Below are 25067 nucleotides of genomic sequence, written 5' to 3'. Positions count from 1 at the left end.
TGGAAAGGAAAATGCTTCAATTTTTTTTTAAGACATCCTCAGATAAACTTAATAGATACACACACGTATAACTCTTGTCTGAAGAGCTCTCAAATATTTCATAGTCCACCAACATAATTATCAGAAAACTATGAGCCAGCAGAAAGAGATGTCAAGGAGAAGACTAGAAATGGAAAAAGGTGGCCCTGGCTGAGTGGGTCAGTTGATTGGAGCATCTTCTCATACACCAAAAGGTTGCATGTTCAATCCCTGGCCAAGGCACATATCTAGGTTGCAGGCTCCATCCCCAACTGGAGCATATACAGGAAACAATCGAACAATGTTTCTCTCTCTCCCTTCCTCTATCTCTAAAAATCAATAAACATATTCTCAGGTAAGGATTTTCTTAAATAAGGAAGAAGAATAAGCATTTCCCAATTCCGCGCAGTTTAGACTGTGACAGGCACAGATCAGTCCTTGACATCACTGCACTCCAAGCAGTACAGAACTTGCTTTAGGCTGACAAAAGTCTTACCTGCTAGACTTCTCTCTAAGCTGAAAGAAACAACGAAAGGTATCTAGAGCAGTGGTTTTCAAACCTGCTGGAAGTTAGAATAACCTGGGAAGCTTCTGCAAACAGAAAGCCCCGTAGATTCTGATTTAATTGGTGCTGGGCGGGGCCCAGGCAGAGACAGCTTGTAGAAGCTCCACAGGTGCATTTAATGCGCAGAAAGGATTGCGAACCACTGACTTAGAATATGCCCTTCATAATACAGATGAGAACTAAGAGCTAGAGAGGTTTAAATGCATTCTCATTTCACCAAAACGCAACAGCCACATATGAAGAAAAGAAAAGGAAGACAAAATTCAGCCTCTCCCGTCTTTCCTCTCTGGCCAGTGGCACCATCATTCTCCTCAGTCTCAGGTGCACAACATCAAAAGAGGATCCTTTCTTCTTTGATCCCCACATCTAATGAGCCATCCTTTTCAATCAGCCTCAACATAGAGGCTAGTGCTGACTCAACACCAGGCACTCTTCTACATGCTTGACAGGCTGGAACTCATTCACCCTCGCAGCCTCTCTAATTGTGGCTACTGTGACTCAGCTCCTGTTTACAGATGAGAAAACTGAGGCGTAGAGAGACTCAGTAACTTGCCCAAAGTCACATGGATACTGGCACAGTGGGGATTTAAAGAGATTCCCATTAATTCTACTCCCTTAGTTCTCCCATTACCAGACTGAAGCTTGTGGAGAGGGGTCGTCAAAGTAGCGTGCTAAATGTTGTGAAGAAATCAGAATACAGGCCAACCAATGCAAACGAAGGGTCTGACACGTTGCTACTTGGGGCTAACACCCATAGACTACATTAAAAAGTGCTTATATATTTAAACACTGTCACCACTTTCTTGAAAGATTATAGTATCATGTCAGGACTATTTAAAGCTAGAAAAATTGAGGATCTAACTTGTGCTGGGCCACATAAAATGCAGCCTTGTCATGTATTAAGGCCTAGCAGTTGTGAGACAAAGACAATGAATAGGAAGGGCCTATCATAGGTCTAAGTAGGTCAATGTAGTACTTTTAATGTTATTGTCTTTTAAGAAACTCATTTCTTTAAAAATATCATCACCAAAACTCATTTGCTGATAAACTATGACTCAGATATATTTATGTTATTATTCTGAGATTTACAAAAGCAGTGTTCAAAGAAAAAAAGGCTGGGAGAAAAGATGAACCTGCATCCAACACTGGCAAAAAGAACTGAGTGAAAAAGTGCTTTTACCTGGGCCATTAGTGCCTCAGACCCTCTTTTCCTGGAAGGGACTGTCGTATGTTAAGTATAAAAATCCAAAAAAATGCTCTCCTTCCCTTAACCTACAATAGCAAATATTTCCCCCATTAAATCCACATTTAATTCATGAGGATTTTGCTTCTCGTTTTGATTCGTATCTCCAGGAAGCTTTTATTTCCTTTTCTGCCCACAGATCCCCAGACTCTTCCTGAGGTTTTCAAATCAGCTTCACTTCAATCTCTGACCTCTCAGGGTCTTCCAGCTCCCAGCGCTGCCAGCTCTCCCCTCTTAACAAGCCAAATGATTTGCAGACAAATAAAAGAGTTAGCTGGAGCACAGCTTGTGCTGGAAATGGAGAAATTATCTAGTCATCACCTTAAGTTATTCATTTTGTGCAAAACAAATTAATCACATTGATGCACATTGTATAACATACAGTGTAGGTTCCATTTGGTATTTCATTTATACATCAAGCATGGGCCCAAAGTAAGTTTATCTGGTGCTAATCATTGATGTGGGGAATGGAAAGGAAGGAACCCAAAGGGCAACTTACATGGTTAGAAATAAATACTAACAAATCAGATGGCCTTGGCCCAACTTATAACTCTACCACTTACTAACTATGTGCTCTTGGATAAGTCAATTAAATTTCTCTATATACACTTCTTTTTAAAAGTCAATTCCAGCTCTCTAATCCATTGTTACATATTGAAAAAAACAGAATTCAAAAGAATACAATGAGAATCATCCCAACATTTTTATACCTCTTCCATTCAGCAACTAAGAGTATTTGATCTTTACACATACAGTCCAGCTCCCACCTTTAAGAGCCCAAAGCGACTAGAGTATGGAGAGTAAGACTGGTGAAATATAAAGTTTCTTTTACCCTGATATAAACATCAACAGATTATTCAGGTTCTAAAAAATGTCCTGCTCACTGTATCTTTTGTACACTTTAACACTCAGAAGCCTTTCCTTGGATAACAGGTGGAGAAAAAGAAAAAATGAAAATCAAGTGTCTTCAAGTCATCAATAGAATTCTTTTTTTCCTCTAACACACTTTGCCTCTTCAGGGAAGGTGTTTTTGTTGTTCTGGCAGCAGGGACTTCTCATCTACAAGGAGTTCTGATCCTTCTCACTGTAGTTCTTTAACAGCTTTAATTGCTAGATATGGCTAAGCAGACAAGAACAAACTGATGCATATTTTATATAACGCATATATTAACTACGGGCCCAACCCATCTTCAATTACTCTAGATAATCAAAAGGCAGATAATAGTTGCTTGCAGGTAGGTATCATGTCATAATTTCCTTTTAACTTACAAGACCAGCAAAGAATTTTGCCCTTGGTAAGTGTGTAGTAACTTGAGTTCACTATTAACTGCCTGACTTGGCAAGCATAAAACTTCTTTTACTAATTAATCAAGACAAAAATCTAATCAAATAATATTATCAAATAAAATACCACTCTTATCTAAATGAGTTTAGAAGTGAAACATAAAGTTAAGATTTTAATTCGTTAGTAAACCTAACAGATAAGTCAGTGTTTACAACCTAAGATTCCAATTTGACCCTCTTTAAGAATTTTACAATTATAATCCCAAGTACTACATTATATTTTCAAGTCTTAACTAAATTTCCAACTTGTATACATGGCGATTTTGAGCATTAGCTGAGTGTAATTCAGCTCCCTTAAACTGTGAAGAATTGCATTGCTTTTCTGATGTTGAAATACGTATGATGGGGAAAGAAAAAGTATAATTCAGCATCACACCTTGCCTGATAAAAAATAAATTCATCATAAAGTTGTGAAAATATATGTACTTTAGGGTCAAGGGTCAGAATGCAAGTAAGAAATAAGAAACATATGCATACAGTCTACGGCCATACCACCCTGAATGCACCCAATCTTGTCTGATGTCGGAAGCTAAGCAGGGTCGGGCCTGGTTAGTACTTGGAAGTGAAAAACATATGCATACATATTTATGCATATATAAAAAAATATTCCAGAATCGCTACACTTAAAGCTAGAAGGAAAGGGGAAAAAATGTGTTTAAAAAACCTACAGTAAGTAAGGTTGTGTTCAAAGTTTTCAGTCGTTACTGAGGCTAATCTTCAAAATATCCGGAAATCAAGTTATTATTATCCCCAGTTTCACATTGAAAAAACAAGTTCAGAGATTATAAGAAACTCCCCCATAGTCTCAAGGTTTTTCGGGGGTAATACCAGCAACAGGGCCCTTAAGTTATTCACCTTATTCCCAAACCTTCCCAATCATCCCCTGCATTATCTTAATCTGGGAGAACATACAACTGAACCTTGACAATGCCAGAACTACAACTTCATATGAATTAAAATCTATCTATGTTAGGATCCACACTTTACTGTACTGTCACACACCTGTCACCCATGTAACTAGAGACTGTTGCCTAACAACTCAGTAAACAGTGGCCTTCTGGTTCCTAAACATGTCAAGTAAATTGAGCCATCAGCGCAGATGTACTAACCTTAATATAGTAGACCTTCAGTTAACCAGATATTAGAGACCCTCATATTAACATCTTCATGAACTTGTATTACCAGATGCTTTTCTGCATCTGTTCAGATGATCATATTGTTGTCTCCCTTAAACTTAGTAACTGCATTGCTTTTCTGATGTTGAAGCATTCCTGGAAAAACCCTTCTTGGACTCATCAATATTCTCTTAATAAGCTGCTGTATCCAGTTTCATGACATTCTATTTAAAATGTTGGCATCTATGGTCACAAGTGAAACTGGTCAGCAAGTTTGTTTTCTTGCGCTCTCCTTGTCTGGTTTTGACATAGAGTAACATTAACTTCATAAAATGAAAAAGAATAGCCTTCTGTATTCTCTAGGCTCTGGGACAACAATTACTATCTGTTCTGAAGGATCAGCAGAACTTGTAAAACCATCTAGGTCTGGTGCCATTTTTTAATTGAAATTTTTGTTGAGATAACTGTAGGCTCACGTAAGTTGTAAGAAATAATGCAGAGAGATCTCTTGTGCTCTTTACCCAGTTTCTGTCAATGGTAATATGTTATAAAACTATAGTAAATATATCACAGCAAGAATATTGACATTGATACAGTCAACCAATATTATTCATAGTTCCCCAGTTTTACTTACACTCATTTGTGCGTATGTGTATACATATTTACTTCTATACAATTTTATCACATGTGCAGGGTAGTGCATACATACATAATATATACATATAGTGTGTATATATACATATATACCTCATATATATGTATATATTCTATATGATATATAATTTGTTTAATACAACCAAAATTTTATTATACAGCTTTATACCCAACTTTTTCTCTATTGCCAACAGTTTCCAAGTTATAAACATTCTTTGAATATATTTTAATGGTTGTATAATATTTAATGTATAAATTACAATTTATTATTTAACTATTCCTTTATTATTTCTCCCATTTTTAACTATTCTAAGGAAAGCTTCGATAAACACACTTAGCATCTGTGATTATTTCCTTTGGACAGATGTGCTGAGGTACAGTTACTGGGAAAGATGGGCTTTTCAAATCCTAACACGGATTCATCCAATCCCTGTAAGGAACCTTTCATGGGCCAGAAATAATCAATGGCGTATTCTCTCACATCACCCACATTTAGAGGAAATACGTCCCCAGTATCTCAATATAGAAGTAGGACACCCCAAGTCAGGAAAGGGAGCCCCAGCAAGAAAAGGCAGGATGAATCACGCATATCCCCAGCCACCCTACCAGCTGGAGTTTATCAGATGAGCCCATGTAGCGAGCCCAGCCCCCACTCTTTGGAAGCAGAAAACCAGGGATTCGAATAACAGTAACAAAGATGTGACACAGAGCGTGAACATGCCTCTATGTTAAGAGCTCCTACCTATTTTGTCTAACATAATCCTAAGAACCTGTTTTAGGATATTCAGTTTTATAGATGAGAAACTGAGCAGGAAGAGAGTAAGAAATTTGCCCAAGGTAAGCAAAGCAAGTGTATTCAAACCCGGGCAAGTCTCACTTCCAGTGCCCAGGCTCTCAACCACTCTACCACGCTTCCGGCTCCCTTTGAGCCTTGCGTGTGGTCTCCACCTCAGTACACTGGGCTCCAGTGCTCCACAGAGGAAGCAAAGGGAAGGCACCAGTTAAAGGCTCCGCTCTGGAAATGAAGGTCTAGGGCAGAACCCAAGGGAGAAGCCTATATCCCTCAGTAACTTATGCCTTAAAAAGCTCTCCACACTACAAGTCATTTTTCTTCTATCTACAATGAAAGCGAATTCTATCACTTCGGCTGATCTTGATGCTATAGTGGCTTATATCAGAAAATACATTGGAAAATGTGACACTAGATATGAGCATTGGGAGCAATGTATATAATCCTAATATGCAACAAATACTCAATTCACGATAACTTTTTAATCAGCCATTAGAAATGACTTAACTTTTCTGTAATGTGAATGAATTCCTTGCTTCAATAATAAAATAGTAAGTATTTGACAGGAGCTTAATAATTACTCATCGATTAGGTTAATCGTAACATTTCTCTAATCATACCCTGAAGCACACAGAAAAAATAAATATTAAAGACAGAAAGTTCTTCCAGTTCATACCAACATTTATAAGATGGGGAAGCTAAGGTCTCAAGTGGATTAAGATAGTTTAATTAAATGTGTGCAAAGCCTTCCTTTTTGCCATAAATATTACATTTATTTTTAGTCTTTATATTTCATAATAAATCATACACAAATACATACCTAACTTTTTACTCACTTGGGGGTAAGAACTTGAAAAAAATAACTTTCTTTTAATAATTGGATATTTTGTTCCCCGTGTTATTCTTACCATGAGACAAAATTCTATAAATTGCATTCTCCTTAAATATTAGTACTATTTGTATTTAATATACCTGTACCACCATAAGAAAAGACAATAAACATTAAAATGCTAAAGGGCACATTTACTGCATTTTGTGACATTACTGTTTTGTGACATTTTTCATAAAACAGACTCAACAGCAGAGGAAAGAAATAGGAACACATATCTTATCTTTAGCGACCTGTTTTTTAATAGCATGGAGTCCAAGATCATGAACTGGCTCTTACATCATCAACTGCATACCCGTGGGCCCCACTCTGCTGACAGACACTTCAAATGGGAAATCTCCAAAGGCTCCAAGGCGGCTCCCCTTCTCCCAGTCCTACCAATTTTTTGAGATACATCAGAAAAAGACATTCATGAGTCTACTTGAACAGTCTTCCTTCCGAGTCACAGGCAATCACCCGTCCAGCCTTGTTGCTAAAGCTAATGCTGCCCTAGAAATAGTAAGATCAAAAGCTCAAATTGCTAAAAGGAGAAATTCCATGCATGTCTACCCCTAAAAAAAAAATACTCCTTTTCTAGTCCCCAGCTTCCCAACACCCACTCACCACCCCTGCCACCCCATTCTGGGTGACCACCAGCACTCCAGCATGCAATGCACTCATAACTCTCCTTCCTACTCGCTGCAGTCTCAATCCAGCTGAAGGAAACAAGAAGCAGCACGAACGTACACTGACACTGTGCAGGACTTGACATCAATGGCTTGTTTATTCTTCATACCAAAACCGCAATGCTGATGAAACTGAGGGCTAGAGAGTCAAAAACGTCGAATGAGCCCAGGTCCACCCCCCAGACACTGGATTTCGTTGACCCTAGACCACACTGCCCAAAGCCGCCGGAGGAAAGCCAGCTCCAGCAGGACCAGCCAACCCGTCACAGGCCCTGGCACTTACACAGCCGCACCAACAGCTATTCGCTGCAGGGGTCAAAGGTGTGGAAACAAGGGCCCTCCACTCAGGTGGCACCAACCTCTCTAGCATGTCAGAGGTTGAAGAGGCCTTAGGAATATCTTATCGGCTCCCTGATATCATGGTCAAGAAAACAGAGGCAAAAAAAAAAAAACAAACCACCAAACAACAACACTTCTTACCTCTGCCTTAAGCTCCATTCCTATGCTCCCTCCTCTTATGCTCACAACAGTCAAGTTATAAAGGCATTCTTAGATCCAATTTACACACACATGTGTGTAATTTTTTTTTTAAGTGACTCAGAGTTTAGTGGCAAAACTGAGTAAGTGGCAAAGTACCAGCATCTGAACTCCGACTTGTCCACCTTGCACATCCAACCCCTTTGCATTCTACCCTCGTTTCCTGGGTCACAGAACTACCGACTGCTGGGAGCCCTGGGACTAAAACAAAATAGCATAGAATCAGGGGTAAAATGTGTAACTGGTGGTTCCCACGTGTGGCTGATTCATTAGAATCATCTGAGATGCTTCATAAAAACATAGACCAACCTACCCCCTTTCAGATTTCTAACTGTGTAGCTCTGAGAGGAGGCCTTGAAATTAGTATTTTTACCTACTTCTAGTGATTCTGATCATCAGTCCACCCGACTATTTACAGAAAGATAAAAAACAATGGCTGGCTAGTTCATGTAAAGTTATGTGGAGCTCGGACTTGAATCAATAGAATTTAAAAGCAAAAACAGTGAAGAGGTCATGTCCCAGGGCCATTCACGACAGTGAGACCAGCAGGCCACAGACCAGAAACAGGACCGAGAGTGATCACGGGGCTACAAGCCGGAAGGAACAATGTTACGGAGCATCTTATAAATCTGGCAGAGACATTTATACTCAGTTCCATGATAACAAGAAAACACAGCATTTATGGGGCATGGGCAATACTATCAAAGTGATACGAGATAAATCAAAGAGCAGATGAGCATCGGAACCAGGAAGGGTGACTGCAAGGCTATGGGTAAGGAGACACGAGCTGGCAAGGCCCCAAGGGAGAAGAAACCGAAGGGGAAAATTTTCTGGATCGCTAGAATGAGAGCTCCCAAAAGACAGAGGAATTTGCTCACTGCTCTATCCTGAGCGCTTTGGAGGGGCTGAATAAATATTTGTGGAAGGAACAACATGTAGGTGGGTTTAGAGACCAAATGGATGTGGAAGTCAACAAAGACACATGGGTCAAGGACATCTTCAAGATTCTAATCCAAAAGACTACAATTAAGAGATGATACGGGCACAGATGGCTAAAAGGTTAAATAAGAGTAGCTGTTTTCAGCAAAGGCTCTTCTTCATTATGTCTTGTTCTTCTTTACAACTTTATTTTGGCTTTTGGTCCGTGAAAGAATTCGGTGATTCCGAGATGTTGTAATAAACTGTTGACAATGGCATGAATGGCAAGTCTTCTGTTTTGGGAAGAAGAAAACGATGGGCGAGATCTTTTAGTGTCTTTTAGGAAAAGGAGGAGGGCCAATCTCATGAGAATCTAAACTCAGATAACATTCCTCATATGACCTGTTGGATCACTGCCCGCTGACGCGCCTATAGCACAGTGGCTTGACCCGTGTGCCTATAAACCTTAATGACAAAGGTGGCCAAGCTCTACGTGGCTGGGTCAGCCTCAGGGGCCTTGCCAACTTGAGAAGAGCCCGGGACAGGTATAGCTGGCCAGTCAGGTCACTGGGGGACTCTGGAGACTTCAGACTGAGTCCTACCTGGGGGAAAAAACTAAACGATCCATTGAATCTTTTCCAAACTAATGATTATTCAATGCACCATTTGAGTATCATGTTACCCAGGTTTTCAAAAGGTGAGCACCATCAAAACTTGAGGTACCAGGTTCCAGAAGTAAGGGTTGGAGGGCATACTCAAATTCCTTCTACGGCCCCCATCTTCTGCAAGTCTGATCTTGTAAGATCTTTCCTTTTTAAATGACATCTCGCTACTGCTAATATGCAACCAAGAGAGAAAGAGCCCTTGTTTCTATAAAATTCCCTAGGAAAAGTAATTTGTTTCATTACTCAAACAGCCAACATATATATTTTTAAAGAACTGCAAAAGTTTATATGGTTCCAATTTTATTTTTCCTTCTAATGCAAACTTTTCAAAGCCCGCCTTTCATAATACACTGAGAGGTAGGTAATGCATGGGTCCAAATGACTTGACAGTTTCTTTTAATTTACATACATCTAAGCATATGTATAAAATTCCACTAGTTCAAAACGCTTCCGTTTTAAAAACATATTTCCAGTTCAAATTATGCATTTATAACAGTCTGCGATATATGACTTCTAAAGCTAAACAGTCATGTAAAAACCGGATAGAGAAACAGCAGCATATCACTACCGCCACACTCAGTCAGTCTTTCCCCTTGCACAGCGTTCCGTTCCGCAGTGAAAAGTCCTAACCTGCTGGTGGAAAGTATGAATGCATCACCCCAGAGCGGCTGTCCCTGCTGTTCCCAGCGCCTGTAAAGGAAGGGCCACCAGTTCCTTTTCACAGACAGCTTTGAGCCCTGGTTCCTTAGAATCCATTTTTTTTTTTTTTTACCCTTAAGCTTAGTTTAACGTAAAGAATTCCCTCACCGCAGACCTTTTTCCTTTCTTCTGAGCGCAGTGGCTCAGAAGATCACCACTTTTAACTCCCAGGAAACAGCAGCAGTTTTCAATGTAAAATGTGAGATGCTGGAAATAAAGTGCTACCGTGACTAAGTGTTTAAAAATTAAATCTGTCAACTTTGTATACATTTATGTTGCTGTACAGGAAACAAACATAGACTGGGAAGTAAGGTATGTGGACTATTAGCCATCCTGGGCTTTGCAACAGCTTCTATTGAAAACAACTGACTCACTGCCTAACAAAGACTCTTTGCTAGAGTCTCCAAGTTGACATTTTAAAAATATCTAATCCCTCTTTTGGATGATATTCCAATTACTGAAAACAGTTATCTACCACAGTGAAGCAGCTCATTTGGAAAGCATCCAATTCTGGTTAGACATCAGAAATACTCAAACCTCAAAACGACTTTGGGAAAAAGGTGCCGCGAGGGAGCACAGGTATAGTTCAGCCAAAAAGCGACCCAAAGGAACACTGCCCGATTTAGGTAAAAACCCAGAGAGGCAGAAAATAGAGACACTCTTTTTCTAGAATCCCCAAAGAGTAACATTTCCTGGTAAACCCTGAACAAGTCTCAGGGGGAAAAGAAAGGACCTCCTTAAGCCTGAACAGCTTTTTAGGCAGGCTTCTCTTGAAAACCTTTAGATGGAGTCCTCCCTTTGCCCTGTTTTGCAACAAGATGAGCACTATTTTTTTTTCCTGAAATAAACAGAGAATCTCTCCCCTTTTGTGTACAAGGAGCCAAAGTTCATAACTGGCTGGGAGACTACCAATCCCAGTGGATTAAAGAGCATTTGCCAAAGAAAAATAATAGTGATAAGGTTTGGAGTTCTATTTTATAGCCTGAGCAGCCAAATACTCAACTATTCTGCACAGTGTACAATTCTACAAGCTCTCCAATCTCCAGTAACCTATGGGGATCTGCCAACCCACACAGAGGCTCCCACACGGATGAAAAATGTCCATCTGCTGCTCCGCGCCAAGGAGGTTTCCCAATCCTAAATTGCCTCAACTCAAAAAAGAAGGGGGAAGTCCAGAGAGGAGGGGAAAAAACTCAGAACACCACCCCTTGAAATGACATTATTTGTCTTGGAAGAGCCATTTCAGTTCATTAGAAAGGGACAAGGTATTAGGTGGCAAAAGGAGAAGATAATAGGAACGAGAAGGAACAGAAACGGCTGCACTTCCTGACCGAGACCCCAGGCAGCACTGAGGATGCAGACGTAATCGGGGGGTGCTTGGGCTTCCACCTAGCCCAGCAAAGCTCAGGGCGCCCAGGTAGGGGCCGCCACGGACCGGGGAAGCTCTGGAAACAGTTCCCATTAGAGGGCGCTCTTTGGGCGACGTACGGAAACAAGCTCCAGGCACCGAAACCCACCCAAAGGAGAAACCAAGTTCCCTCTGCCGGAAACCGAGTGCTCGCAACCTGCGGTGGTTAGAAGAAAGTCCTCCGGGCTGTGAGCGCACCCCCGCCAGGGCCAGCGATGGAAAGCGTGGCGGGCTGGCAGTCTCGCTCCCCGAGCTGCCAGGCTACCCGAGGCCGTGCGGTGTCACAGGCACCCCGCTTCGCCCTGCACCTCGCACTCCAGCGCAATCAGTATTAAAATGTCCTCCTGCCGCTAAAGGCCCGCGGGCTGCCCTCGGTCCTTCAAGAAGGAAGGGGACGCCGCAGGACCGGGATTCCAGCTGCTGGCGCCCCAGCATTTCCCGACCGTTTCTCTAACACCCGCGGGAACGGGGACTGCGCCTCCATGGGTAGCATTTCCACATAAGTGTCTGCTCCCTCGCCCCAACCACAGGGAACGTCAGACAAAAGAACTTTCGCAAACTTTCCTCTCCCAATACTCGCGGCTTTCTTAAATCAGGGTCACTTCTCCCTAGAGCTTGCATTCAATCGAGTAGGAAAGCTGGCGTGGGGAGATGCTGTGCAGAGGAAGGGACCTCAAAGTTTCCTGCTTGCCCCTGGATCTCAGGGAGCCTGCGGAGGGGACCCGTTCCTTTGCAAACCTTCTCCAGGTTCCCGTCTCCCGCCACCCTTTCCCCCTCGGTCCTTCCCGGGCAACGCAGCAAGACTCTCAGAGGAAATCGGTAGTGACTTCGGGGGCCTCTGCGGTTTGACAAAACTGCGATTCTCGCGCCCTCATCCCCAGGGACCTCGGGGCCACTCCAGCGAGCGGCGCTTTTCAGTGGGGAGGGAAAGCGAAAAGGGGTGGAGGAGCGAGCGCGTTTGTTCCTGCAGCTCCCTGGGGGTGTGGGAGGTGAGAACCCCCAAGTGGCGCTCCCTGATTCCTGCTGGCGCTGCGGACTCCGCTCGGCCTCCAACACCCCTAAACGGCGCGCGCGCGATCCCCTCCTGGCCCACTCACCGACTCCGCGGACACGCAGGCCACCAAGCCCAAGGTGAGCAGAATCCAAGCGCGCTGCATATTCCCCGAGGACCGGCTGGGAGCCGCCGCTTGCAACGAGGGCGAAACGAAGCCCCTTGCCCAGCACCAGGCGCAGCCCGCGCAGAGGGATCCGGAGCAGGAGGCTCCGGCTCGAGGCTCGGGGGCGCTCGCTGCCTCCTCCTGCGCCTGCTCCCAGGTCTCCGGCTGCGCCCCGGGAACGCGGTTCCTTCTCACTTGTTGGTTTCTGCACTCCAGACGCCGAGTTGTTGCTCGGGGGAATCTGCTCTCCAGAGCCCTTTCTAGCTCTGCTGTTATTTCACTCCTCCGCGGACTCCTTCCCCGCGCCGCGGCTCAGCTTCTTTTCCTGAGGAATAAATTAGATGGCTTGGAATGTAGCTGCAGCTGAAGTTTGGGGGCAGAGGAGTGGGGGTGCGCTCCGTGCGGCTGGAGCTCCCAGAGTATCTGGAGAGAAGCGCGGCGCAGGGCGGCTGGTGGCTCCGCGGCTGCGCCCCTCCTCTCTCCGCGCCACCGCCTCCCTCCCGGGGTCCTCCTCCTCCTCTCCTCCTCCTCCTGTCCTCTCCTGCTGCTCCCTCCCTCTCTCCCTACAGAGCTGGCTGCTCCGGGCGCCTCCGGGCGTCTCGGGCAGAGGAGGCGGCAATGTGACTCCTAGCTAAACCCGAGAGAAATTCCTACGGGATTACGCCGGGATTGGCAGGCCCGGGGACCAGTGGGCGCGGGCGGCTCGGCGTTTGGGGGGCTCTGGATCGGTCTTGTGCTCATTCAAGACTCCGGTGCGCCTTCATCTCCTCGCTCTCTTTTCCTCTTCTCTTCCCGCTTTTCCTCTCTCCTCTCCGTGCTCTTTTCTCCATACTCTTTTCTGATCTATTTTGTTTTCTCGTCACTTTCATTTTTCTGAAGAAAGATCGGTGAAGCAACGAGAGACATATTTAGCTTTTCTGCCTGCGAGAATTAGACCAGTAGGGGGAAAAAAAAACTGCTTTGAGAGTTGGAAAAACGCATACACAAAGTTTACAGATGCCTTTAAGCAGTGTGAAGTGTTTATAAATCTCCAATTCACGAAAGCTGTATTTTAAAAGACAATACAGATTTTAAAAAAAAAAACCCACAAAAACGTGTACTAAGAGTATTTCCCACCCCAGACTCCCACCCCCACCCCGCCAAAAAAAAAAAAAAAAAAAGCGGAGGAAGACTCCTATAAACCTAAAATGCAACACTTTCGAAGCTCATAATTTCATTAAGGGCTTAAATACCATTTCTGCCTCACACGCAGTTTAAGCCCCCAAGGCGTTTTATAGGCTTCATTTCAGCACAGAGGTGTTAACATTTGGAAGCTACAAATGGGATAGTTTGGTGAAAAAATTGGATGGAGACCCCGAATAATAACAGATTTAAGAGAACTTCAAAGAAAAGAGGGATAAAGTAATTTCTAGTTTGAAGAAAATAATGAGCATGTATTTCCCAAATGAAAGTAATTGATCTGAAATATTTTAATTTTTTTTTTAATTCCATGTCTAGGGTATACTACAGAACATGGCAAATGCCTGTCCCCTTCCCGTTTCTAACACTATTTTTCTCTCTGACTTATGGAGTAAATGAATTATGAAGTGATTCTGCTTCTGGGATGCCATCTCCAGGAGACCAGGGACCTTTCAGTCTTTTCCCCCACCGTTTTCTCATTCTTGGTACAAAAGATACACAATAAATATTTATTGAATAAATTTTGTTCTAAAACTCAATCTAGCACTGTCCTAGTGGTTTGGTTGGAGCATCCTCTGGAACAGCAAAATGTTGCAGGTTTGATCCCCTTTGGGGGCACATACAGGAGGCAACCTATTGATGTTTCTCTCTCTTTTTCTCTCTCTGAAATCAATAGACATATCCTCCAGTGAGGATTGAAACTCAATCTATACTGCATAACAGTTGCAACTGTAATATACAAAGAGGTAGCTATATAGATACTAGGCTACAATAATTTTGGAACTTAGAATAAAATACAGTCATACTCTAAGTGAGAATTACAACGTCTTAGTAACATTCCACTGTAATGAATCTAAAAGAAAGAAATTTAGAGAACTGGAGAGTTACAACTCGAAGTTGGAGACATCCAGCTCTTGGCTTTTGAGTGCTCACTACCAAGCTCCCCATGGGCAAATTTAAGGTATTGCCAGCCAAAAGGGTAATATGGAGAAGTGACGAGTGAGCAAAGAGGAAAGAAGAGAAGAAAAGATCAGGGCACTGGAAGTTGGAACATTAGATGCTTCTGATTCCACAAAAATTGAAGTAGCACCTGTGAATCAATGTGGTGGTCCAGGTTGGTTTTTGAAAGAATGCACTATGACTATATTTTTAATAAGTAGTGTTCGTGGGTTGAAGAATTTCATAAAGAGAGACTTCTGAAAGGTTCTAAAAAAATATTAGAGAAATACAAAGAGGTATAAAATATTACCTCTATCCCCCAAAGAGACCTAGGCTGCCCCTCAGCCTTCAAGCAAGATCATACACCCATTCTCTCCCAACAGTTAGAGCCCATCAAATACATTAGAATTCCAATAAAAGGGGGAAATGCACTCATTCACTGGGTCTCACAGTTATTGCTGCTTTTTGGGGCATCCCACCTAACATGAAGCATGGTCGTTTCTCTGTGCTGGCCAAAGATTGATAACATTGAATAAGCAGGTGCATCTATTGAAGGAATATATCTGTCCATGCGCCCTGAAGACACATCCCAAGGCTCTTGACGTTTATGAGACTCTCGGTGATTTGTTTTTTATAAATGATCACGCAGCATTGAGAGTATATGTAATATAAGGAGACGGTACTGTTTTGACAGTTAAACATATCAGGTATATGATAAGTAAATATTCAAGGTCTTGTGTTCAACTGTATTAAAAGATGTGTCCAAAAGGATAATCTGATCATATAAAGTCACTAATACTGAAAACACTTACATTAAGAACTGGATACGAAAAAAGTTACCTATGCCAAGTGGGATGGAGGTGTTAGGAACTAGCCTAAATGTCGGAAATGACAAAGCCCTTTGTCTAAGTCCTTTTGGACTGCCACAAGAAAAATATCATAGACTGGGTAGTTTATAAACAGAAAAAACTTATTTCTCACCGTTCTATAGTCTGAGAAGCTCAAGATCAAGTAAGATTCTGTGTCTGATGAGAGCCTACTTCCTGGTTCATGGATGGCTGTCTTTTCTCTGTGTCTTCACATGGCAGAAGTGGGGAGGGAGTTCTCTGGAGCCTCTTTTATAAGTTCACTAATTCCATCCACGAGGTCTAAGCTCTGCTAAAAAAGAGACAACAGCTCCAAAATGGAGTCACTTGTGCTAAACTCCATATGAACAAACCAAGACTTAATATCTAACATAACAGGAATTTCAGCCTCTTCCAGGAATGTAATCTTAAATTAAGTCTGAAATTTTCTGGTGAGCACTACTGAAGTCATCTACCTGACAGACTCCTTTCATCCCCTAAAGGAAGGCGACATTGCCTGAAACAATCCATTCTTTTCTTCCTTCTGTCTGTAGAAGCCTCCCATTTTGTCCAGATCCTGGAAGTTTCTTTCTATCTACTAGATGAATCACTGAATAAAGCTAATAGGATCTTCTAAATTACTCAGCTGAATTTTGTTTTTTCAACAGATTTGGAGGGAACAATAAAATCCAAAGCAAATTTCTGAGCTTCTGGGACAAGGAGAAACACAGGTGTGGCTCTCTGCAAATACTTAGAGTTCACACTCTTTCTCGCCGTCTCTGAAGCTATGGGGAAGTTCCTCTCAGGTCTGAGCTCTGCTCTCTTTGCATCAAGTTCCCAGTCTAATTGGTTTTCCAGTTAGTTCCCTATTTGATTGGAAATCCCAGCCCTTGATTCTGTCCTCAGATTCCATGCTAGGAACTGCTGGTGCTTCAGTACTCAATTCCCTGTTGCGTGGAACCCCGGTTCATAGTCCTCATTTTTGGGCTCTGCTGGTTCAGCCATCTCTTCAGTCCTCGGATTCCACATTGGAAGCTGCTGGTGGCTACTCGTAGGAGTTGGACTAGGTTTGACTTAAAAATCGGACTGGGTCTGGAATTGGACTAGGGCCCATTTAAGCTGGACTGGATCCAGTTAGCAAAAGCTATTGCTAATGGGAATCTCAGAAGACACACACACACTCCACAAAATTGATGGGCATGAGTCAAGCACTTAAAAGCTGTCAGAGTGCTCATCACCTAACTCTGAGGCTCCCACATTAGGATAAGTTGGTCATGGGATGTGGTTCAGTTGACTCTAGGTCACCCACCAACCTCAAGAAAATTTTTAGGCAATGAGATACATTGTAAAACAGTATACAACCCCCAAGCTAGAGGCACATCTCTTTCAGGTATTAGTTTGACTCTAAGAGACCCAAACGCTTAGCTAAAAGAAATATTACAGGATCCTTAAATTCCAAAAAGTGTGCCACCTTCCAGCATATGTTCTCATTTCATATCTAAAACTATGGTCCCAGAAGCTATGAATATCAACAAAAATGGCAAAAATCTTAATAAAAACAATGCAGAATTACAACAGCCAATATAGGGAATGTTCCAATTAAACAATTCATTTAGAAAGTTCACTTAAAGTTAAGGTTTCCAAGTCAAAGAATGGGAAACCTATTTTAATTGGTATGCAGAAGCTGAAAAAGGCTTCAAGATTTCAAAATAGCTTCATTAAAAGATTTTTTTGTAGGAGGCTAATGAAAAGTTAAAGACAAAAGAGGTTCTTAAAACAAAAGACAATAAGACTGTTGTGGCTCACACTGCTCCCCTCTATTCTTCTCCACCTAAGTACTCATGTTTTACTACGTCTGTGTGAACTACCTTTCCACTCTGAAGAAGCTTTTACATAATTACCTTTCAAAATGAAACTACCCCAGATTGCAGACATTCCTCCTCAGATATCTTTCCTTTCTTGATAAAAGACCAAACTAAGGGCCATAGTTGAAGAATTTCCTAAACCCAGGGAAAATTTGCAGTTGTCTGAAGAACTTAAGAGTCATTGTCAAGGTCTATGACACTGAGCTGCCAGATCTTGACTGGCTTGTTGTGCACATGCTGGTAGGAACTGGTGAAGCCCAAAGCACATGAGGGATGCAAAATGGCAAAACCCCAAGGATGATATTCAAGGTGTTTGAACTTCAACATGGTTCCCCCATGGACAAGAAAAAGCTCACAAGATAGCAACTAAGTTTTGCAAGCCATTCCTAGAGTTTTCCCTGGCCACACTGATCGGTCTATTATTCAAACATGCAAACAGAAGAAAGATGAATCTGTAACAGAACTTAAAGCTCTCTTCCAGATTCCATACAATGAATAAATGAGGTCATGCAACCTGCTGAGCAGCTCTATTTTGGACATGGATTATCTCCTAAGATTTTAACAAAATTCCTCCAACCTACCAGCCATACAACTACAACAGTTCCAAGGCCAGAGCTCTAAAATAACAGGGGCCTCTCACATTATACCCTCCTGGGAGTATATTTTCAAACACAAGCCCGGAGAGACTGATATCTCAATTGTAATCAACGGAGACACTGAAAAAGAAATCGTCCTCATGGGTCCTCTGCAAATTCTTCAACATCAACTCCAAACCCCCCCCCCCCCCATATGTACCTTCAAAGAAGGACCTCTCCCAAGGTTGATGGAACTGTTAGGGACTTTTTGGAGTATTTTTCTTAGCACATAAGCTTTAGCCATTTCAACAGATAAACTTCGCTTACTCCGTCTACCACAAAAACAACCTAAATCCAACTTCTTTTATAACCTGTGAATTTGGTTATGACTATACCTAATTCATGCCTAATATTTTAAAACAGAAACTATAAGATCTTTGTTTACATCAATCTATATGTTTGTGTATCTCTCCCTATATATGTATTGTACATGTATGGTATTTTCTACCTCCAGATGGCATTGCCAAAAATAAATTTGTAAAGTGCTCCTTTTAATTGGCTTAAAAATTAGAGCTTATATAAATTACATTCTCAGAAATTAATAGAAACTAATTTGTATGGATTTTAGGTTGATGTGATCTGGGGAAATATTTGCCATTAAATCTAGTTTGTGGGTTTAAATAAAGGTCTTTCTTTGGAGAGAGAGACACACACACACACACGCACACACACACACACACACAGTCATATTCTACCTAAGCTTTTATTCTACCTAAGCTTTTATTCTACCTAAACTTATCAACTTTTATTCTCCCCAGGCTTACTAACAGTCAAATAAGTTCATGCTATCCCTTACAAAATTTGTCAGCAAGAAAAAAATTGGGGGATGATGGTTAAGTTTGTCTACCATCTCATGAAGTTTTTGTGGATACTCTAAACATAATTGTAAAGAGCAAGTAAATTAAATAGATGTAGGTAGGATAAAAATTTTTAAATGAACCTTTAAAACAATTACCCTAAATGTTTTTGGTACCCTGAAACCTTAAAGATTTGCTAAGCTGAGTTAAATGATACATTGAGTTAAATTTATTGACTATCTGAATCATTTCAAAACAATCTAAAATACTGAAATATTAATTACTGGACATAGGTTTATATACTATTGGCTTCCATTTTCAGAGAAACTAAAGATATATGGGTCTATTAGTAAATACAGCTTTTGCTAATTTTGCTGCAAAACTTACTATGAGAAAGTATATATTTCTGAAAATTATAAAAAGTATTTATAAATTTGCCAAACAAACAAATGCTACTATAAAAGACAGTTTACAACTGCATACTTCTTGAAGTTTTCATTAGAAATCCAAGGTTTCTAAGGTTTAAAAAATTCTAATATATGTGATTAAAGCTACTTCAGATAACAAAACAAGCAAGGCATCTGCGTATGCAAGGAAAGTACAATGTGCGTATTCAGTAAAAGAAGGTATAAGGGATAGAAATGCATTTTGTTAAGGGAAAAAGGAAGTGATTTTGCCTTAAAAAGAAGGTGGTTATTTCAAAATAGGAAAGAGAAAAAACATAAGACAAAATCTAAAAGTTGCAGATGGCTAATAAGAAAAATCTTGAGAAAAGAAATGTATGCGTGGTCAAGCTGGCTTAGATTTAAGTGAATTTAGTTCAGTGAAAAAAATGAATTTTAATATCAAAAGGAAGCTGATACAAAAGTAGAATTTGGTTTTCTCTCTGTTAAAGACTCTCCTCGGACTATTGGTCAGTTCTTGATAAGAGATTGTAAAAGGTGTTTTGTTTGTTTGTTTGTTTGTTTTGTTTTGTTTTTACCTTCTAAGTGATCTTTCTTGAGAACAAAGATTTTGTGCCTTGTCAGAATATTTTCTCATGTTGTTTCTATCAGATCTTCTGACCACTTAAGAAAATTGACTATTCTCTATTGAAAGTGCTGTGTTTTCTTTTTTACACTACATAACGTCCTGTTTTTGCCTTGGAAATCTTTGCCACTATGGTTACATGAGTAACTAAGTATTGTTTCACAGTGATCTATTATCCTGTTTGGCCAAGTATTTGAAAACCTCTTGATATTCTTGGCAAACTTCCCAAAATCAAACTCTAAATGAAATTTTTTTGTACCTAGTTACTTCCTAAGAAGTAACTTTGGGATTTTTCAGAGAAACTCTAGAACATCTTAAAGGATGTTCTCCTCTCTCCTTGTAAGGGATAAACGAATGAAGCTAATTTGTGTTAAATTCCATGGGAAGTGTTGTCAAATATGAAGTGATCCCAAGCCTCCTTTATGTCATGTTGTGCAGGTATATGTTATAAATGTTCCAGAAACTTTATGAAATTCCTAACATCTGATATCTCCTGGTCTAAATTATCAGTCATAATTCCAGTTAAAGTGTTGTGTGTCACAGAAATAACCAAATTTCCTTATCAATTCCATTATAATGAGCTCTCATAAACAATGGACTTTTTTTTTAAGTTTTCTGTCATTTATTGACAATGATCTCTTTACTCTGATACTTTGTAAAAGTCTTCCTGCAAAAAATATTTCATCTTCAAGGAAATTCAAGGAAAAGTCTTTTGGTAAGTAAAGGATTCTGATAACTTTAAGATCATAAAACTAAACTGGGTAAGAATTTCCAGAACTAATGTGAAAAAACTGAGTTCAAACAGAACAAGAATTAGTAACAGAACTGAATGGACTGAGGAGTAGGATTTTAATTTCCATGAAACATTGCTGGTTCTTTAATATTTTATTTTTCCATACTTAACGAAACCTTTTCTCTTAGGCTATGAAATGTAGCAATTTGGTGAAGTATACCTTTGAAAACAAATATGAAACATTTACTTCTCCCTAATAATTCCACCATAACTTGGAAACTTGAGCATTCTTTTCATGGCAATACAATTAGTTACTTGCGTAAGTTCAATAAAAACCTGTTCTCCTTGGAACAGGCCTTGAAAAATTCCCCCTGGTAGTACCATTGTTTACAAGGTTCCAGCAAAGCAGCCTTATAATAGGCTACATGGTCAATCACTGTTCTTGTTGCACTTATGTAAATAGTCCGGCCAAGTGTAATGCAAACAAATTAGTTTTCTGTAATTATCCATGAAAAAAAGAAAAAGGGATAATTATAGAGTAAAAAATTATGTTTGCACCTTTGTCTATATTAGATTACGATCCTGTTAATTGTCTTTGAGATTTTGTTGTATACCTGTAAAGTGGATTGCATCCTGAATTCTTCTAGTTTCCTAAAAACCTAGCTACAAATCTACAAACTAATGTTTCCAGTTTTCTCCCACCCCTCTGATTTGGAATCACGAAGAGTAAAGACCACCCTTGAATTTCCTTGGAAGGGCCTATGCCAGTCTTCCTCACTAACCAGGTGGCAGCCAAACTTCAGCTGAAAAAGGCTCCACCTGACATGTATGCAAACATCGGAGACCTCCAAATCAAAGTGACTAAATAGGGAGAGAAGTAGCTAACATTGAAGTAGACTGCTTCCTCTAAAGATGCTAGATCAGGACTTCATACTTTAAATACACATGAAATTCTTCTTCTCTTTCTTTTCTTTACTGTAGCATTGGCCTGAAAAGATAATACCATCGTCTGTTTTCCCCAGGATATTGCTAAGGTGGGCAATCTTTCAGACTGCTGGATTTTTCATCAACAACTCCAGTCTGTCCATGATGCTAGAGAACCTGTGGTCTATTTCCCTATCTCTGGTTAACAACCCCAAACTCAGGGAACCTTGAATCCAGTCTATGCAAAGAAAGGGACACAAGCCAAGGATAACTAGAGTAAAATTGCCTATATGGTCTACAGACCCTTAAAATTGTACTGGCAAATCAGGGAAAAAAAAATCCCCTTTGCCATAGCAGTAAGAAAAATAAAGTACCTAGGAATAAACTTAACCAAGGAGGCAAAATACAAAAAAAAAAAAAAAATTGTACTGGCCTCCATGGCTGTCATTTCCAGCCCTGAGCCATGGATTTAAATGGGAACTACCAGGAGATCTTCGTGATTCAGGATTCCCTTCCTTTGGTGGGCCCTACTTCCTTAGGAGTGATTGTAGATGAGGCTATGTCCAGGAATCTCTCCTTAACTCTTGAAGGTGTTGTTGAATCTGCTGTCAAAGCAATAGCTGGCTCTTAGGCCAAAGTTGTCCTTGTAGGATAGCTCTTGATCATCTGTTAGCTGAGCAAGGACATGTGTATGCTATGGTCTATGCTATGACCAACACCATCTATGCTGTAATCCAGCACCTGGACTACACTTCTGGGGAAGCTGAAATTCAGTTGCACTTGGTTCAGACAGGTGACTCCTTCAACAGGACCTGTCTTTGATTTATTTGATTTTGATTTGATTCACAGCTCCAAAGGGCACTTCAAACATTGGGATTGCCCTGCTTATGATAATCACAGTAGACTCTCTAGCATGCTGTATTCTCTCAAAGCTTTAAAGGCATATTCACAGCCACTAACCATTGAGCAAATGACCTCCCTAAGACCTGAATGTCAGAGCAGGAATGAAGAGAAAGACTAAACTTAAAATTTTTTAACTTAAAGTAGTGGCCTGTAAATATCACAGAGATTCTGGGAAAAAACAAAACAAAACAAAAAACAACCCTTCATGACCTGTAAATGACCACACAGTGAATCAACAAAAACTGTTAGAATTTTAGAACAGTATCTGGGAGTGGCAATAATGCCTTAATTTTTATCATCTCTCTGAGCTGAGAGTCTGACCAAAAGGAGGGAACTGGTCAAAAACAGACAACAGGTCAAAACTGGAGTCACTTGTGCTAAGTCCCATGTCATGAAACAGAGACTTAACACCTAACCTACTTGCAAGTTTAGCCTCTCCCAGGAATGTAATCTTAAATTAAGTCTGGAATTTCCTGGTCAGCACTAGTGACATCACCCACCTGACAGGCCCCTTTCATCCCTTAAAGGGAGGTGGCATTGCCTGAAACAATCCACTCTTGTCCGCGTTTTGCCTTGAAAAGACTTCCATTTTGTCCAGCTCCTAGGAGCTCCTTTCTATCTCCTAGATGCGATGCTGGCCAATTCATGAATTGTTGCATGAAGTCAATATGATCTTTAAAATTTACTCAGTTGAATTTTGTTTTTTTAACAGCCCTCCTGATCTAAGTACTTCCCAAAGTCCCCACTGTCATTTACTATCATCTCACATAGGAGGATTTCAATATATAAAATCTGGGGGGACGCAAACATCTATTAGTGGCCTGTTTGGGTGTTTTGCTCATTGGATTTTTAACTGACAAGGACTATAGTTAGGTAGAATTTTGTGGATTATATCAAATACACTAAGTGAGCTTATGACGGGAGCCAAAATTTCTTCACTATTATGTGTCTTCAGGTTCTCTGTTTGAGGGCTGTGCTTTGAGGGGCACAGCCAGTAAAATATCAAAACCAATCACTTTCCAAATAGCTTCACTAGTTGTTAAAAGAATAAACATCCTAACTCAAGAATCTCAGAAGAAAATGTAACGAATAAACACAAACTGAGATGCAGAAATGTAAAAAGACAGGAATTAAAAGGTAACCAGACAAAATAAAATACTAGAAATGAAAGCTACTAGGGACATATTTTTTAACCTAAGCTGACACATTGGTCATTATGATATCTAACAATATCACATTGTAACCATGGACAAGCAGGTGCTGTGTCCCAAGGTGAGCTGTCCGGAGTAGGGAACTGCAAAGGGAGAAAGATGTCACTTTATTGGTGGTTGTTCTTCCACTTGCCTTTCCCTGGACTGCTATCGGGGGGCTAGGCTAGAAATTTCTTAGGTAGTAGATAAGCCCTGACTAAATTCACCTGAAAGATGACAGAACCTGAGAATAAGAGGAAGGCCAGCCAGCCAACTATTAATTACCCATGCTAACAATGTCACGTGAGCAGAGGTCATGATGAAAATCTACAGACAAACTAAAACAATCTATTCTAAGCCTAAATCTTTCCACTGTTTTTGCCATTTGCCTCTGTCAGCCCTTTGCCAGGAAAGTTGGGTAGTTTGAGTTTTACAATTTGATTTGGTGCTAATGTTAAACAAACATTTCATTTTGGGTAGCAGGACACAGGCAAGAAAGACAAGAAATTGTCCAATATTTAAGTTACACCTTGAATAAAACAGAATAGGCAAAACAGTTTTGTCTGTTTCTCTAATAAAATGGTATGTTCTTTAAAGGCTGGCAAAACTTTACATCCATTTGTTAAACAAACATATATCTATATCACTGACCACATGCCAGGGACTCATTGGGTATGCAGATGGTTTTATTGAAATGTGTTGGAGTTAATACATCTCTGAACTATAAGGTATACTCAAATCACGAATCTGTGTCTAAGGTGCATATCAAATTTCATCCTAAAATCAAATAGGAAATTTTGAAGAAAACATTGTTTATAGAACAGATTGTTACTGGGCACCAGGCAACATTTTTCTAAGAGCTATCTCGAATGTATGAATTTAAGGAGGTCTCATAAAGGTGTCTTCAAGTTATCGCATTGCATTTGTACATGTCCAGTTGGACAGGAAAATCTAATCTTGGCTGATTTTATGAAAAATGGTACTATTCTTGTTGCTACTATCTGTAGACTAGTACTTCAATGGCAGCTAGCCATGACCCCATTTAGTGTTATTAGAGGTCCATCCTCCCCAAGACCCTGAAGAAGAACCCCACATCCCATACATTAAATGGCCCCACACCTCCTTGATTACAATTATAGAGGGATGGATGTGAGGGGAGGCAATTTATTAGTGGGCTGGTGGCAAATCAGATTCACCCTTCAGATCATTCAGGAGTGTCCAACCTTTTGGCATCTCTGGGCCACACTAGAAGAAGAGTTGTCTTGGACCACACATTAAAGACACAAACAATAATGAAAACTGATGAGCAAAAAAAAAAAAATAGGTTTTAAGTACATTTATAATCTCGTGTTGGGCTGCAT

General features: G+C 40.6%; 1 protein-coding gene across 1 annotated transcript in view; it reads right to left on the bottom strand.

Moving 5' to 3' along the window:
* Positions 1 to 13169, bottom strand: part of SDC2 (syndecan 2) — a 110637-nt gene extending 97468 nt beyond the window's left edge. Inside the window, exon 1 of the mRNA XM_054590296.1 lies at positions 12608 to 13169. Within this exon, the coding sequence (XP_054446271.1) occupies positions 12608 to 12667 (60 nt within the window). The 5' untranslated portion in view covers positions 12668 to 13169. The remainder of the gene's footprint in view (positions 1 to 12607) is intronic.
* Between the last annotated feature and the right edge of the window lie 11898 nt (positions 13170 to 25067).

This window comes from Pteronotus mesoamericanus, unplaced genomic scaffold (assembly GCF_021234165.1).
Source record: "Pteronotus mesoamericanus isolate MK-2021 breed Mesoamerican mustached bat unplaced genomic scaffold, CSHL_Meso_final scaffold_174, whole genome shotgun sequence".
In the NCBI taxonomy this organism is placed as follows: Eukaryota; Metazoa; Chordata; class Mammalia; order Chiroptera; family Mormoopidae; genus Pteronotus; species Pteronotus mesoamericanus.
Note: the sequence above shows the minus strand (reverse complement) of the source record. Positions and strands in the feature narration are given on the sequence as shown.